The sequence below is a fragment of the Diplodia corticola genome (assembly GCF_001883845.1).
Source record: "Diplodia corticola strain CBS 112549 chromosome Unknown scaffold1, whole genome shotgun sequence".
Classification (NCBI taxonomy): Eukaryota; Fungi; Ascomycota; class Dothideomycetes; order Botryosphaeriales; family Botryosphaeriaceae; genus Diplodia; species Diplodia corticola.
Window position 1 is genome coordinate 1,118,109 of NW_017971480.1, and position 16,395 is coordinate 1,134,503.

Sequence of the window (16,395 nt, forward strand, 5' to 3'; positions counted from 1 at the left end):
CGGCTCCCCCTCCCCGGCTTTCTTTAATCTGTAATTTTTTTTTAAGATTGGTTTCTTGTTGGACAGCGATTGGAATGGACCATATACCCCGGGGGCGTCCGAACGTGGGCGGCGTAGCGGTGGGCTGCCTTTTTTGAATCTGAGAACTCGCAAGGGCTTAGTATAGGATGGCTGCTGCATTTGCGGAGAGGCGTTTGAGGGATTCATTTTTTATTATTCATATCTTTATCTTCTCTCTGAGAGGTTCGGGTTTACGAGATCATGCGGCAATGACGTTTCCTTGGCCAGGAATGTATCTTTGGATGAAAAGTGGGATCCGATGGATCGTTCAACACCAAACCGTGCAACATGATATCCAATTTCAAAACCTCTTCTTTGTGGATTTGATCTGTTTTATTTTTTGTGATCATGTCTCTTCATGTCCAGCTGGTCGAGACGGATTAGAACTAAAAACAAGGGATATATACTTTGTATAGCAGGAAACACCGCCAAACAAGACATATGACAGATTCGGGACTGATGTCTCGCATCGGAGGACAGGAGACCGTTAAAAAGAAAACAGAAACAAGAACCGTTGGCCCTGATATAAGGGAGGATATATAAACCAAGAAAAGGTTAAAAGACCTGGATCAACAGGAAAAAAGGTTTTCTATACACAATCTCGGTTCTCAAACACACACGCGGGGGTAATTTTCCGTTCCGAAGATGAGAGCGTAGAAGAAAAGCGAATTCATCATAATCATCAACAAGAAAAAGATGAGGGAGGCGGGGTTGTGGCGGGGGGAGGGGGGGTGCCGGCGGTCTGTGTTGTTTAATACGCATCACCCCAATCGACATCGCCGACCTCGTCGCCCTCCTGCAGCGGGCTGCGCAGGCCCATCTTGCGCTCGTCGCGCTGGCGCTGCTTGCGCTCCTTGCGCGTCACCAGGTGCGGCGTCACGGGCGTGATGGGCGTGAACGGCATGTACGGGCTGTACGGCGTCATGGGCACGCCCGTCGCCGGGGTGCGCAGGCCGCGCTGCGACGGCGACAGCACGTCGCGCGTGCGGTTGCGCGCCTCGATGACGGTCGTCTTGGTGGAGGGCAGCTGTGCGGAGCCGGGCGTCATGCTGCGCAGGGGCAGCTCCGACGTCGACGAGGTGGCGGAGCGGGCCGAGGCGTGGTGCGGTGCGAAGCGAGGGGGAGGCGGCAGGTCCTGCGTGCGGATGGCCGGGGGAGGACCCGAGGGCTGCTGGTGCTGCTGCTGCTGCATGTCGCTGGCGCGCATGGCGATGTCGATGGTGTTGCTGCCGTTGCTAGGGCGCGGCGAGTGCGTGCTGTGCATAGAGCGAGCATCGAGCATGCGTCCGCTCTCGCTGCGCTGGGGGTAAGGGCGCGGAAGCGGCTGCGGGTGGCCGAGGTCCTCGTAGCGGAAGGGTCCGAGAGACTCTGCGGTGCCGGGAGTGGTTGGCGTGGGAGTGGCTGAGGGCGGGGATGGTGGCGGGCCGGGGTTGTAGAAGCGCGGGGACAGCGGAGTGCGGGCTTCCTCGTCCTCGCCGCCATGGTGTCCTGGATACTTTGCGATGGGCCCGCTGATGCGAAGATTGCGGATGCTGCGGCGAGTCTTGCTACCAGCGGAGCTAACCGATGCCGTGCGGTCCTTCTTTGCGAAATGGCCGCGGGGCGATGACGGCGGTGGGCTGGTGTAGTTCTGGCGGCGAGTAGCGGCCATTGGGCTTTCCGGAGGGTAGATGGCGCGCATGGGGCTGCGAGGGCTGGCTGGTGAGATGGGACTCGCGGGATTTTGGCCGCTGGGTACGCGGAGGGAGGAAGAGGTATTGATCATGGGCGGACGGGCTTTCTGCTGCACAGGACGGTGGCGCTCTTCCTCGTCCTCGGGGAATTCCTGGATCTCCTCGGCGGATGAGTTGGGTGCCTTCTTGTTGTTCCTTTCCTCGTCGTGCTCCATGACGGCGGCGTACAGTCTCTCCATCTCTTTCTGGCGCTCCTCCTGCTGGTTCTTCAGGAAGTTCTGGTCGAAGGATGTCATGCTCTGGCAGCTAGGGCTGATGGGACTGGTGGGCACGCTCTGCTGCTGACGCTCGGCAATGCTCGTCTGGCTCTTCTTGAAGGCGTGCTTGAGCTTGCTGGGGCTGAGGGGCGAGCGCCAGCCTCGCAGCGGCGAGACGGGCGTCATCTCGAAGCCATTGGTGCCGTTCGCCTTGACGACGTCGACGCGCTGGTCGGTGACGGCGCGGCGCATCTTGCGTCCGTAGGTGAGCAGGGCGGTGCCGACGACAAGCACGCAGAAGATGTAGGCGCCGATGATGGCGCAGATCTGGGCGGGCAGGTAGGCCTTGTTGCGGAGGGCGTGCTCAGCGACAGGGGCCGGGTTTGCGTCGAAGTCGACGTCGAAGGCTCCGGGAGTGGCGAGGACGGGGGTGAAAAAGGCTGCTCCGGCGGCGGCTAGGGCTCGTGGAGCTCGCATGGTCTTGTAGCTCGCGGGCACCTAGGGGGGCAGCAGCTAAGAACAGAATCGCGACGCAGATGCGACAATATGAAGGTCACTCGGGGCGATCGGGGTAATGCAGCGATCCACATGGCCGGCTGCACGACAGCGATGAGCGTATATATTGGGCCGGGCCGGACTGGCGGTGGTGGTGAACGCTCGACCAGTCAGGCCTGGGAACGCGGCCTGCGCCCGCTGATTGGCTGCGCCCCGCGGCCTGTAAGCGCCCACCCATGCTCTTCACCTCTTATCGCGCCACGCTGCCTTCCGCCCGCCGTGATGTGTTCCTGCACTGCATGTGCATGCAGTGTTCATGGTGAAGAGGCGTGCCACGGCCGGCGCCCCCGCTGTCAGCACGGCAGCGCACGGCAGAGCCCACGCCGTCGCGCAGCCGACGCCGGGTTGCAGAGAGCTGCTGCTGTTGCGCGCGGCCGCTGTCGAGGCCGCTGTCGAGGCCGGCCAGCTGTGAGCTAGCCCGCAACAGGCAGCGTGATTGCCGTGCTACTAAGCGCCCGCCACCTGCGCCCCAGCCCAATCAGCAGCCGGCGCCCTTGCATGGCGGTGCGCCCGCCCGGCCGCTTCACCGGCCTTGCACGCCTCGAGAAGCTGCCGCCAACCTAATCCGCACGCCCAGCCAGCCAGACGCCGCCAGTATGTGAAAGTCACGAGCAAGTCTGTCGCTGTCCGCTCCACCTCGCGCCCAATCCGTCATCACATCGCTTGCATCACTCTCCTTTAATACTACCTACCTCGTCATAGCATCACAGCCCAACGCCAATCGGCTTCCCACAGCCTTGCTTACACGGCCGACCATCTCCTCTTGCTTTCCCCTCTATTGGCCTCTATGCGTCGCGAATGCCTCCTTGACCGTCCCCCCGGCCAACACGTCGGCCATGCATTTCTCGTCCGCGTCGACCAGCTTCGGAACGAGCTCTAGCACCGCGTCAACCTTGTCCTTTGGGATCACGACAGCACTGTTCTCGGCTGGGTCCAGCATGACAATATCTCCCTGTGAAGTACAAGCATGTAAGCCGATGGAAGCTTGTGAGCGCGAGTCAGGGACTTACCGACACCACCGTCACATCACCAAGCTCGACTGGATACCCCACGGCGTAGGCCTTCGTCTGAGCTCCGGCGCCCACGCTGCTCGTTCCCTTGCTCCATACCGGGATCTTGAGCCCCTTCAGAGTATCCAAATCCCTGACTCTTCCAGAGACCAGCACGCCTTTCGCTCCCAACTGTTCCATGCGCACGCCATTGATTCCGCCAACCACTGCGCAGGCTTGCCCTTCTGGCTGTGACAGCACGACAATTGTCTCTGGGTTGACGAGGTCGGCGTAGGGCGTCCCCGGTGCGATCTTGCTTGCGTTCTTGTCCGCGGGATCTTTCAACTCCGGCTTGTCGCCAACAGGCTGAGGAAACGATTGGGTGGTCTTGGGAGAGAAGTGGACTGTGCTGGCCGGGGCTACCACGCGGGTCGTTCCGGCCTTGAGCGGGCCTTTCCGCATTTAACGTCAGCACATTGGCGTGTGTCGTGTTGCTACAAGTCCCGGCAAAGGATATGGAGGCGCCCAAAAAGTTATACGGAACGCTGAGACGGCATCGGAGCTGCTGGACTTACCTATGTCTGGAATGAAGCCCGCGCCCGGGACATTGAGCTTGAGCAGGGCATCCGAGACCTGTGTTGCGCAAGTCAGCGGCCAAGTCGCGGTTCGGATGTTCTCTAAACAGCTCGTCGCAAGCTATGGCCAATTGTGGACGCACGAAGTAGCAGGACAGGCTGACATACGTCGCAAGCAGTGTATTTTGCAAGCAGATCAAGCTGGGCAGACGACATTGCGAAAGGATTGAGGCGGCGCAGCGTAGCAAGCATAGCGTTGGAGGAAAGGGGTGCGGAGATGGAGGGGCAGCTCCGGTCAAGGAGTCCAGCTTGTCGCGGATGCCTCCGATGACGCATGCGGGGAAAGTCGGCCTCAGCGCTGGGCAACTTTGCCGCCGTCCCTCCGTCCGGCCTCACGCCTCACTCGCCTTTTACCTTCTCTTCGCCCAACGTCCTGACCCGCACGACAATGGCTTCCAACATCTACTTACCTGCCTTCGCTAGACCTTTTCAGGCCAACCACCATATCCTTTTTTCGCCTTGTCTTGGAAGCCTTGAGACTATGCCCCCTCAACACTTCTCCCTTGATTAATTCCTGAAGGCTTGTTGCCTTGTTGAGCAAGCCCGACACGAGGCAGAAACCTCGCCATCAATTGCCTCTCATCCTTATTGTTGGGCTCAAGCAACTACTGCGCCCAACTTCTGATGGCTCCAACCAGACAAGGAATCGACAAAGCCCACGCTCATGTCCAAAGCCTGCACAGTTTACAGAGGATCAACACAGCAAAAAAGTCATCTAGTGCTTCCTAATAATCAGTTCGGCTCTTTTGCATTTAATGTGAATGGAACAAAAGCGGAAAATCGTAATATAACGTAGGTCAGTTGATGCAATCGCACATCTGCTTAGATGGAACTCTGCTATCTTCGCTGCTATCCCCATCAGTTCCTACAGCATCGCAAGAGTCACGCAAGACTACCTCTCAAAACGCCAGTTCCTTTGGTTCTCCTCACCAAGGGGGAATGCAGCAATAATCCCAATTTCTGTCGCTACCATACGCTTACGGCATACCATTGACCATCTATTCGAGTCTACTGCATTGACTAATCTCACAGAGCGTCTTTGTCATCCAAACAATTGCCTACACTACGCCCCGCTTCCGTGCAATTGCCGAGTTTGATGCCTCTGTCGTCGATTGTTCAAGCATGGGAATCGTAATCTCCACGACGGTTGGTGGAGTTATGGTGATGGCATTGCTTTTGGCAGGTACTTTCGGGAAGTACTCATCAGAGAAGCGAAAATATGGAGGCCGAGCTGTCCTCCACCCGATGCCACTTGATAGCGCCTGTAGCGCTGCAATCAGTGCAGCTTGCCATTGACACAAGGACGGCGGCGACGCGCACCTCCTGAGTCAGCCACTCGGTCGATGTCTCACCGAGAATTGACGGCAACCTAACCGCAAATGGTGAAGCAGTGGCGGGGTGGAGCTAGCTCTCAAGACCCGGCATGCGGTGATGCCATCGTTCCCGAGCGCCGCTATCCAAGCCACCCACCTCGCGCCTGTTCCAAACGGAGGGAAGTGTGCGGATACGGTCAAGACGAACACGAGTACCTATGTGCCGTGTCGAGTTACAATTGTTTCCCCGCACCCCACAAACACTTGTGTGGCTTGATGCTTCGCCCGAACTGTGTCCGTGCTATGTGCAATGACTGCGGAGCGACTTGCCCATGAGGCTTTTAAAGGGCCGTTAGGCCGCCAAAACTTCCGCTGCCATGCAACAACGAAGTCTTTGACTTCCTTTCTACCATATCAGCCCTGTGCTCCCCTGGCTGGGCTTTGTCTGCAAGGAACGGCTCCGGCAATGCCGACTTCAGCACGCGTCGTGCTGGCGGCGCTGGCCCCTGCAGTAGCGTCAGCTCTAACAAATCCCTCTGGGTGAGTTTTGATTCTTGAATTCAATCATTTTTCAGCGAAGAAAAAGAGGAGCTTGATCCTCCGTGTCAGCGTAAACCTCGAGTTTGATCTCCACCGTGTGCATCGCATGCTCGTTCGGAACACAATGCCGAATTGAAGATACTCCATACACTGACTTTGCCTAGCACGTCAGACGTCTACCCGGTGACATACAACTTCGCCAACGCGTCTACCACATCCAATTACTCCTCATCGACATGCGTGACTCTTACTGCAGCAAGGCCAGTGGTCACGCTAGACTACGTTTGGGAGATTGGAGGATTCCCGTTCATTGAGGTCACCGATGTTCCCACGCGCGGCGTCCAGATCGAAAGCAGATACTCCGAGGCAAAGACCAATCTTGATCTCCCGCAGGCTGATGGACCATGGACATACTCGAACGGGCTGAGCAACTCCTTTCGGGTCGAGACCTTCAACATTTCCTCGCCCGGAAGATTCCAGTCCTTCTTCATCCAGGGCGGGCAAAGATGGCAGGCATTCAAACTGCTGGGAGAAGGGAGCTTTACGTTCTGCGGTGCAGGTATGGCTTCAGGGAACGACATCCGGGGCATTGAAGAGCTTCCGGGAAATTTCCACAGTTCAAACGAATTGTACAACAAGATCTGGGCACTTGGAGTCCGGTCCGCTCAGCAAGCTTGCATCCCAAGCGGCAGCGCCCCTTCGACTTGGGAGATCGCTGAGGAAGGAGCTTTTATTCGCGGCCAAACTCCTGCCCAGTCTTCTCTTGGAACCGAGTACGGCAACTACACCATGTCCTTCTCCACGAAGATCGTCTGTGGTGGTACTGGATGGCGTGTTGCGGCAAGTATTCGGGGAAAAGGACAGTATTTTGTCCTCACCAGCGAATATCCAGAAGGCACGTTCCTCAACACCAACCGGACTCTTTTGCCTCCAAACACTCTTGTCGCCAACTATGGCTGGAGCATAGTCAATCAGACTACCTTGGAAACCGGGCAAAACATGTATTATCCCATGCCTTTTGACGTCAAGGAAGGCGAGTGGTATAACATCTCAACAACTATCAACGCCACTGGATACACCGTTTCTATCCACCCGAGCTTTGTACCCAACGCAAACAGCAGCGATGCTGCCGTGTCTATTTTCGTTTCCGGAGACAATACAACAGGAACATGGGGCTTTGGTCCGTTCCAAGACCAAGAAGCTTACTTCACCAACGTGACTGTTGAGGCTGAGAACGGCACCGTCCTCTACAAGAGCGACCTGAAAGGCGACTCGATCCTGGAAGAGTACGGGGTGGCAGCCAACACACATAACGTTTGCCTCGATGGCGCGAAGCGAGACCGGTTGGTCTGGATGGGCGACTACACCCACACGCAGCGCATAATTGCCGTCAGCACCAACAGTTCCGAGTTCTCGACCGGCACCCTCGCATACGCGCTGGAGTGGCAAGCATCAAACAGCTCCCTGTACCCGGGCTTCTCCGGCATGTCCGCCTCGATGGGCGCCTCTCCCGCCTTCGGCACCAATCGCGCCGGCTACGCCCTGATCGACTACCAATTCGGCTACCTGATCGCCTTCGCCGACTACTACCACGCCACGGGTGACCTGCCCTTCCTCACGACGCACTACCCGCAGCTCAAAACCATCGCCGACTCCCTCATCGCCAACCTCGTCGACCCGTCCACCAACCTCATCTCCACCAACTCCATCCCCGGCACCTTCTTCCTCGGCCCCCCGGCCAACGGCACCGCCCCGTCCGCCATGTTCGTCTACGCCCTCAACAAGACGGCCGGCCTCGCCCTCGCCGCCAACGACACCGCCTCGGCATCATCCTGGTCCGCCGCCGCCGCAGCCGTCGCCGCCGCCGTGAACGCGCTGCTCTGGAACGACGAGCTGGGCACGTACGCCGTGTCCCTCGCCGCCGACGACGGCTTCGCCAACTCGAGCATCACCGCCACCGCGTTCCCCATCCTCGCCGGCATCGCGCCCGCCGGCCGCGCCGCCCGGGCCATCGCCGCGCTCGACCGCCTGCGGCTGGGCATCGGGTACAAGGCCGACTCGTCGGTCGACACGGCGGCCGACCAGACGAGCCTGTCGCCGAACCTGTGCGGCTTCCTGCTCGAGGCGCTGCTGAAGGCGAGCGCCGACGCGGCGTTCGCCAGCAACAACGACAACAGCACCACCACCACCAACAACAACAACAACAGCACCGCCGCTACCGCCTCCGCAGCTCGAAAAACCGCCATCTCCCTCCTCCTCGACCGCCTCTGGCCCGCAATGGTGACCGACGACGCGTACGCCACCGGCGCCAGCTGGGAATACGTCCTCGGCAGCGGGCGCCCCGGGCTTGGCCCGTACACCAGCCACGCCCACCCCTGGGGCGGCGCGCCGACGTACGTGCTGTCCGAGTACGTGCTCGGCGTGCGGGCGACGGGCGCGGGGTTCGCGACCTGGGCGTTTGAGCCGAGCGTCGCGGTGAGCGGCGAGGTGGGTGTGGAGTGGGTGACTGGGCGGGTGCCGGTGCCGAAGGGGGGAGGGGTGGTCGAGGCGGGGTGGTGGAGGGAGGATGGAGGGAGGAGGGTGAGGGTGAGGGCTTGTGGGGTGGTGGGGACGACGGGGGTGGTGAGGGTGCCGGGGAGGGAGGGGGTGGTGGCGGTGGTGGATGGGGGGGAGTGTGTGGATGTGGTGGTGTAGCTTTGACGCTTGGTTTGGCCTGTAGATAGGTGGTGGGTGTGGATGGGTGAATGTTTTGTAGGGGGTGATGGTGGTAGCGATGATGATCATTAGAATGGGTGTTACTTTGATGTATCGCTTTTTGCTCCTGTGTAGCACGGTTGTTGCGCGATACTGTGGGTAGCTGAAGCAAATGTTCAGATGTGAATGCCTCAACTGATTTGTAACATTCTCGTCGGGATCACGTCTTCAACTGACCTCTGGAATTGCAATTACGAAAGCAGCAGTAGCCAACTATAAAGTTTTCAAGCCGATATATAGTGTTTCCGGACAGTTGTCTCGGCTCCGTGCAACAACGGCACAATGTAGAGATTAAGAATGGATTTCAACATCTAAGGCGATATAACCGGAGTCGAAGCCGATGTCGGGACGTATTTGTTTCCTTCTTTCTTCCACATCTACGTCCGGACCGTCTCTTCAACTCGGTATGTTTGGATAGTATATCAGACGCACGCTGTTTTGCGGAGGCGAGGCAGGTCAGCATATCACTTCTCAAACACGGCATGAGGCATTATCTTATCTAGTTCGCATATCATTTTATTGTAGCTAATGCAGGCTTTTCCAAGCTAGATTAAGTTTAGATCTGCAATGAGAGTGTTGTAGCAACTCAGATGCTCTCGTGGGCTTCGTGAGACTCTCTTTTCCCACCCCCCCATAAAGTCTTTGCTGATAAGGAGCCCTTATTAGTTGAACAATAAAGTCAACTTTGAAGACCCGTGTGGGGCTGTGAACCCGTGAAATCAGAAACCAACGCCAAGTTTTGAACCAAATTGGAGTGTCCAGCCCTCGCATCGCCATGCCTAGTCATCGATGACCATGGCCTGCTGGACGAAAGTTTCAAACTCCTCCTGCAATCCCGCATCCTGCATAACTCTCTCCGATTCATCGAGAATCGCGTCCAGATCTCCATGCATGGCCGAGACTGGATCCAACTCCCTCCTCGCATCCGTTGCAAGCCTCTCCGCCGCCGCCGTCAAGTTCGCCGAATCCTCCCTGATTTTTAGCAGCTCCTTGTGGAGCTCCGCCAACATTTCTTGCTGATCAACGGCTCTGGCGTAGAGCTGAATTGCCAGCCTGCGGAATGCATCCTCCTTCTTCTCAGATGTCTCGAGCTTCGCGCTGCTGTCCATGACGGCGCGGTGGTAGAACCCGGCCTTCTGGCGCATGGCCGCCATCTCGTTGTCGTGTTGGACCTCGCGGTTGGTGCAGTCGCGCAGTTGCTGGCGTAACTGGAGGAGCTCCAAGTCACGCATTTGGACCTCTGGAGGGATGTCGTACGGCGTGATCCCCTTGCGTTGGCGCTTTGGTGCCGGGCTCATGGAGTTGTCGGGAGAGGATAGACGCTTGACGGCCTGCGGTGATGGTGCTGGAGAGCGCGATACCGTTTCGTTGGATTCCGGAGCTGGAGAAGCTGTGCGGACAGCCTGCTGAAGCTGCTGCTGGGGCTGACCCACCACAGCCTGGTGATCTGATGAAGGGGTTGGGCAATTCAGTGAGACAAATTTCGCATTTGGTAGTGGAGTCGTAGGCAGGACAATATCTTGTGGCACTGACTGAAGAGGGACCAAATCTGTGGGCTCAACTCCAGATCCAGATCCAGATCCAGATCCATGTTCTGAGTTGGTAGTGGTAAGCTCAAAGAGCGGAGCCGTCTTCGCCAACGGCCCTTCGATAGATATAACTTGTTCTTCTTCAGTAGTTAACCTCTGTTCTTGATCTGAGGTCTGTAGATGGTCTCTAGACTCTGGGATGGAGTCTGGGGCTTGCTCAAGCATGGAAGTCTGCCCGGGGATCAAACGCTGCTTCGGAGCTGTAGACTGTTCTACCTCTGAAGGATGCTCTACCACCGAGGTTTGTTCGAAAACCAAAGGCTGTGACGCAACCGGAGGCTGCCCTTCAATTGGCGTATTCTCAGGGGCTTCTTCCTTATCGGCATCCTGGGTGTGCACCGCAGTCTGTTTTGCAGGAACAGCTGCGGTACTTGCCTCGTCAACAGCGGTATCTTTGGCCAGAACAGGAGACTCGGCGCTGGATCCGTCATCCATGGGCGCAGGGTGGCAGCCATGGAACCAGTATCGCTTACCCTTGCGAGCGGGGATGGAAGCGAATGTCTTGTCATCCTCCTCATACGCAGGCCGGCCACGATTTGGACGTGTGACGGTGACGCGACCTTGGGCTGTGAAGTCGAATGTCCAGAACCTGTGTTTGTCGTGGGGGGTCCAGTGGTTCGAATGAAGAATGTCCCAGGCGGCCTTGTCGTCCAGGTAGACAAAGCTGGGAGGGTTGGTGTCAGTGGGCCTTTTGGGGATATTCCGGCCGGTATATAGCTTCCACGTGGGATGACCCGCCTTCCTCGCCCTGTGCTTCTCCACGAGCTCAGGCGAAGGATCGCCATTCCCATCAGATGGCCGCCATATCTCTCTCTCAACCTTTCCATCAGACAGCGTGGGACGCGTTGTATCCTTCTTTCCATTCTGATTTTTGACTCGAGACCTCGGCACCTTCGCTGCAGCTACATCGGAAGTGACAGCTGGAGATGCTTCATTTTTGGAAAGCAATGATTTGGCGGCATCGTGCTTTCTCTGTGTCTCCGTACTTTTGTTTGCCGGAGGTTTAGCTCCTGTGGGGTCTTTGGGAGCGGAATTGAGAGCCCTGGTGATCTTGGATGTAGCTGACTTGTCGGATTGTTTGGCTGGCTTCGCCTTGGACGTAGAAGCAGTCTTTGCTGCAGGCTTGGAGGCCGATGAGTTCGTCGATGAGGCCGATTCCGTCGGCCTAGCAGGGCTTTGTTGCACAGTCGGGCCCGCCATATTTGATGCAGCGGAAGCTGAACTAGGCAAAATTGAAAGCAGTGGAGAATCATGCCATCCGTAGGCACGGAAGCCTCACCTCAGCTTGCAGAAGTCGAACTGTGGCTTGCCACAGTGCTTGACGTCCACCTCGGTGGTGCCCCGATGTGAGCGTTCAGCTTCTCTGAGTAGGACGAAACTTGAGAACGTAAGTGGAAGTGGAAGAAAAGAACACGGATGAGGACGAAGAGGGATGGACATTTTATGCTATCAGACTGGACCCTGATGCGCTCATATGGCAAGTGGAGGCAAGAACGCAGAGAAGCATGGCAACTTGCGACATTTGGAAGGCACGTAACGGGAGCGATAGTTGCAGGGCTGTTTGATTCTGATTTTTCATATTTCATAGGAGAATCACAAGTTTGAGGAGAGGGATCAGAATGCACGAGGTGAAGGATTCTACAATTCCGGCACGGCTCACTCAAGTTGGGATAATGATCTGGGCCAGAATCAAAAAGCGAACAAGCCAGCCCAGGTGGATGGATTCGTCCCGCGCAGTGATTGGGCCGAAGCCGGTTCTCCAATGGGCGTTCGCTGAATAATCCGCGCACGGCGGATGTTCGGCTGGCCATCGCAGACGCCGGCGCGCACAGCGGAAGATGTCGGGCTTCGCGGTGAAGTAACGGCCGCCGAGCGGCTAGCTGACTCTGGGGAGGCTGAGGAGGCCGAGGAGGGCGTGATGCGGCAGTCGATGATGTGGTGGACGGGCATCGACCAATGAGCGGCGCCACTAGTCCTCTTACGAAGCGCGTCTTCAACCCTCGGCCGTGCTTTGCCTGCCAACCTCGACCCGCTCCAGCATCGCACATCTCCACTCCACCCGCCCGCGGGCTCCAACACCAACCGCTTGCATCGAGCAGCTCGACCGCTTCCACCATGCTCGCTCGGCACACCTCCGCCACCCAGGCCATCGCCGGTGCCTCGCACCGCGTTCTGCCCTCCGCCGCCGCCGCCGCCCGCCTCTCCCAGACCACCTCGCCCGCCCGCCGCCAGCAGCGCAGGACCCTCGCCACCGTCCAGGACCAGCCCGTCCACCGCCACGGCGGCCTCAAGGACCAGGACCGCATCTTCCAGAACCTTTACAGCCACCATGGCGCCGACCTCAAGAGCGCCATGAAGTACGGCGACTGGCACAAGACCAAGGAGATTATCTTGAAGGGCCATGACTGGGTGCGTCATCATTCCCAATGGCTGGCCTGCCGTCCAATTCTCAATTGCTGATGGTCATGCCGTACAGATTATTTCCGAAATCAAGGCCTCCGGTCTGCGCGGTCGCGGCGGTGCCGGCTTCCCCTCGGGTCTGAAGTGGTCTTTCATGAACTTCAAGGATTGGGACAAGGACACCAAGCCCCGCTACCTCGTCGTCAACGCTGACGAGGGTGAGCCTGGTACCTGCAAGGACCGTGAAATCATGCGCAAGGATCCCCACAAGCTGATTGAGGGCTGCCTGGTTTCCGGCCGCGCCATGAACGCCACCGCCGCTTACATCTACATTCGTGGCGAATTCTACCACGAGGCCACTGTCCTCCAGCGTGCTATCCAGGAGGCTTACCAGGCCGGTCTCATTGGCAAGAATGCCTGCGGTTCCGGCTACGACTTCGACGTCTACGTCCACCGTGGCATGGGCGCCTACGTTTGCGGCGAGGAGACCTCTCTTATCGAGTCCCTCGAGGGCAAGCCCGGCAAGCCCAGATTGAAGCCCCCGTTCCCGGCTGCCGTCGGTCTTTTCGGCTGCCCTTCCACCGTCACCAACGTCGAGACCGTCGCTGTCGCCCCCACCATCTGCCGCCGCGGTGGTAACTGGTTCGCTGGATTCGGTCGTGAGCGCAACGCCGGTACCAAGCTTTTCTGTATCTCTGGCCACGTCAACAACCCTTGCACCGTCGAGGAAGAGATGTCGATCCCGCTGCGCGAGCTGATCGATAAGCACTGTGGTGGCGTCCGTGGCGGATGGGATAACCTGAAGGCCGTCATTCCCGGTGGTTCATCGACTCCCATTCTCCCCAAGCATGTTTGCGACGACCAGCTCATGGATTTTGACGCCCTCAAGGACTCGCAGTCTGGTCTGGGTACCGCTGCCGTCATTGTCATGGACAAGTCTACCGACGTTGTCCGTGCCATCTCCCGTCTCAGCAAGTTCTACAAGCACGAGTCCTGCGGTCAGTGCACGCCCTGCCGTGAGGGTTCTACATGGACCTACCAGATCATGAAGCGTTTCGAGAAGGGTCAGGCGCGCGCGCGTGAAATCGACATGATGCAGGAGCTCACCAAGCAGGTTGAGGGCCACACCATCTGTGCTCTGGGCGAGGCTTTTGCTTGGCCTATTCAGGGTCTCATCCGCCACTTCAGACCCGAGCTGGAGGCCAGAATACAGGACTTTGCGGCGAAGAACGGCGGCGAGGCATTGGCTGGTGGTTGGGCACACGATGCCTCCAAGAAGGGCCAGCTCATTGCCCCTGGACAGTAAATTTTAGAAAGCTGGTGGGAATGAACTGGTTGAAGAGGTCAATTGGTAGACGAGACGGATATCAAGTGGAGGGAAGGCATGCTGGCGGATCGCTCGGGCTGTAACAATGACACCCTATATTCTCCTTGTGTTAGGTTTTAGCAAGTTTTGAACTTTTTTGACTGTGAGAATCTGTACATATTGTTGAAGCTTGTATTCCATCAAATCGCCTCCGTGAAGTTATTATCTTACTGCATTCCCGCTCAACGCCCGCCCCCAAAGAAACGCCTCCAAAGTGTAGTAGAAGAACAACATGCCCCAAACGGGTATTCCAACCAAACCCACCGCACAAGAATAATGCACTTATCGGCCCCCATTGAGCGCATCACAATCCCTCCCGCACATGTCATCTCCCTTCATCCTATGCATATACCCACAAACTCTTCTCTCCCAATCGCGCCGTCCCCGTCGAGATCGAACTCCTCGATCATGGCGGCCAATTCTTCCTCCTGCAGCCCTTCACCTAGCTCTCGCGCCACCCGCCGCAGGTCTTGCAGCGTGATCTTACCCTTACCTCCTTCATCGAACAACTCGAATGCCCGCATGACCTCGTCGCTCGGATCGCGGGTCATGATGCGGTGCGCCATAATGGCTTGGAATGTCTGTAGGGGGAGGAGCAGGCGCGTGGGGCCGGTGAAGGCCGGGTTGTTGTTGTTGTTGGACGTTGCGGGTGCTTTGGATTTGCCGTTGATGGTGTTGGCGGGGATACTGGAAATTGCGGTTGTCAGTCTCATTCTTTTTGTTTCGAGAGCAGAATACGCGAGGACGACGGTGACGATGATGATGGGGAAGCTTACCCGTTTACGCGGAGGATGGTGAGGATTTCTTGCTTGGGTAGATCGAAGCCGAGGGCTTTCATGGCGACTTTGAGCTCGTGATAGTCGATGTGGCCGTCTTTGTCGAGGTCGAAGAGCTGGAACTGGAAAACAAAACAAACAAACAAACAAACAATGTCAACACCAGCATTCCCCCAAGGTTTCAATCAGTGTGGTGTCGGCTTACTGCTTCGTTGATTTCTTCTCGCTGCTCGTCGCTCAGCTCCGCGATCTCGCCCCGGCCCGCGTCCGCCAGCCTGTCCCGCTCCGCGCGTTCCTGCCGCTCGCGCTCTATGCGCTGCGCTTCCCGCTGCTGGTGCGTGGTGGAGGGCCCCGCTCCGCCGGCGCGGTTGCCGAAGCCTCGGCCGCCCACAGGGAAGGGTGTCGTTGTCGCCATGGCCGAAGCTGCGGCGTTGGTTTTGTCTCTGATGCGGGTGGGGAGGCGTTGGTCTGCCAGCTTGGCGCGCGTCGCGTGGGTAGCGTCTTTCTTAGTGAAATGCTCGTTGGGGTTGGCGTGCGGGAGTGGGCGCTTCTAGGTGTAGGTAAGCTGCGACAGCGAAAGCTTGTGGAAGACGCGTCTGCGGCGCGTGTTGTCCCAGCGTTGCTCGCTCGCTTAGGCACGGCGGCGGGGATGGGCTGTGGTGATGCAAGGATGCGGGCAGCAGGTGCCGGGGAGCTGCTATAGCTCCAGCGGGGCAAGGGTAACAGCAGGTGAAAGACTCGTGTCTGTTTCCAGCAGGATGGAGAGCCTTACATCACTGCCAGGTAATTGGGTCTTAGACATCATATTTCGGTGCACTCGGAGTGTGTTCCTCGTGGGATCAGAGGCAGGGTGTTAAGACCAATTTGTTTGCACAGCAGCTGCACGACAACGATATTTGCATACGTATAGTGTCACCACCGTGTCTAGCCATCAGTAGCCGCTAACTGCGCGTCAAGATTCATCCGCACCGAGCACAGCGCGATGGTTTGGGGGGTCGCAGGCAGGCGCAGGCAGCCGCGGCGGTGGCAGCCTGATCGATGCCTAAGTCTAACACATAAAGCGCGCCCTCATCATCTACCAAGCGAGAACCGACTCATCTTCTTTGCAGCAACGTGAGTATCAGGCAGATAGACGTGAAGGGCGTGCATGACTGTGAGAGGACGCGGTTGCTTCGTCAATGTGAGGTCTTGAACTGGGTGACTGGCTCTCCATCCATCACGTGTGGCCTTTAGCTGTGAGGTCCGTGCGCGGGGGACCGCGAAATATCCGCCCAGCCAACCTCACCACCACAGCTGTCCGCCATCGCCCTCGCCCACCACCTCGTTGCGCGCAGCTCCATTCTCAACCCCTCGGCCTCGTCTGTTCGTCACGACGAGTCGAGTTTTGCCCTCGTTTCGGCTGCTCCATTCGACGCGACCGATTGTCGATTTTAGCGCGTGTGCCAGTTTCCTTTCCCTTTTCCTGGCGCGTCGCCGCGACGCTCCAGC

At 57.9% G+C, this 16,395-nt stretch overlaps 6 protein-coding genes across 6 annotated transcripts; 2 read left to right on the plus strand and 4 right to left on the minus strand.

The window, feature by feature from the left end:
- Window positions 1–811: 811 nt before the first annotated feature.
- Window positions 812–2,467, minus strand: BKCO1_1000353 (uncharacterized protein; the record flags this gene model as incomplete). The annotated part of the gene is made up of 1 exon (XM_020269741.1): window positions 812–2,467. The coding sequence occupies one exon, from the start codon at window positions 2,465–2,467 to the stop codon at window positions 812–814; it is 1,656 nt and encodes a 551-aa protein (XP_020135389.1).
- An 853-nt stretch (window positions 2,468–3,320) lies between these two features.
- On the minus strand, window positions 3,321–4,361 carry BKCO1_1000354 (uncharacterized protein; the record flags this gene model as incomplete). Its single annotated transcript, XM_020269742.1, has 4 exons — window positions 3,321–3,497; window positions 3,556–3,986; window positions 4,110–4,167; window positions 4,278–4,361. 4 exons carry the CDS (start codon window positions 4,359–4,361, stop codon window positions 3,321–3,323), a joined length of 750 nt encoding a protein of 249 aa, XP_020135386.1.
- Window positions 4,362–5,948: 1,587 nt separating this feature from the next.
- BKCO1_1000355 (glycoside hydrolase family 78 protein) lies at window positions 5,949–8,716 on the plus strand (the record flags this gene model as incomplete). Its single annotated transcript, XM_020269743.1, has 2 exons — window positions 5,949–6,022; window positions 6,187–8,716. 2 exons carry the CDS (start codon window positions 5,949–5,951, stop codon window positions 8,714–8,716), a joined length of 2,604 nt encoding a protein of 867 aa, XP_020135387.1.
- An 839-nt stretch (window positions 8,717–9,555) lies between these two features.
- Window positions 9,556–11,565, minus strand: BKCO1_1000356 (cell division protein; the record flags this gene model as incomplete). The annotated part of the gene is made up of 1 exon (XM_020269744.1): window positions 9,556–11,565. One exon carries the CDS (start codon window positions 11,563–11,565, stop codon window positions 9,556–9,558), a length of 2,010 nt encoding a protein of 669 aa, XP_020135384.1.
- Window positions 11,566–12,480: 915 nt separating this feature from the next.
- BKCO1_1000357 (nadh-ubiquinone oxidoreductase 51 kda subunit) lies at window positions 12,481–14,071 on the plus strand (the record flags this gene model as incomplete). The annotated part of the gene is made up of 2 exons (XM_020269745.1): window positions 12,481–12,774; window positions 12,842–14,071. 2 exons carry the CDS (start codon window positions 12,481–12,483, stop codon window positions 14,069–14,071), a joined length of 1,524 nt encoding a protein of 507 aa, XP_020135385.1.
- Window positions 14,072–14,466: 395 nt separating this feature from the next.
- Window positions 14,467–15,322, minus strand: BKCO1_1000358 (cell division control protein cdc31; the record flags this gene model as incomplete). Its single annotated transcript, XM_020269746.1, has 3 exons — window positions 14,467–14,818; window positions 14,908–15,029; window positions 15,113–15,322. The coding sequence occupies 3 exons, from the start codon at window positions 15,320–15,322 to the stop codon at window positions 14,467–14,469; spliced, it is 684 nt and encodes a 227-aa protein (XP_020135394.1).
- Between the last annotated feature and the right edge of the window lie 1,073 nt (window positions 15,323–16,395).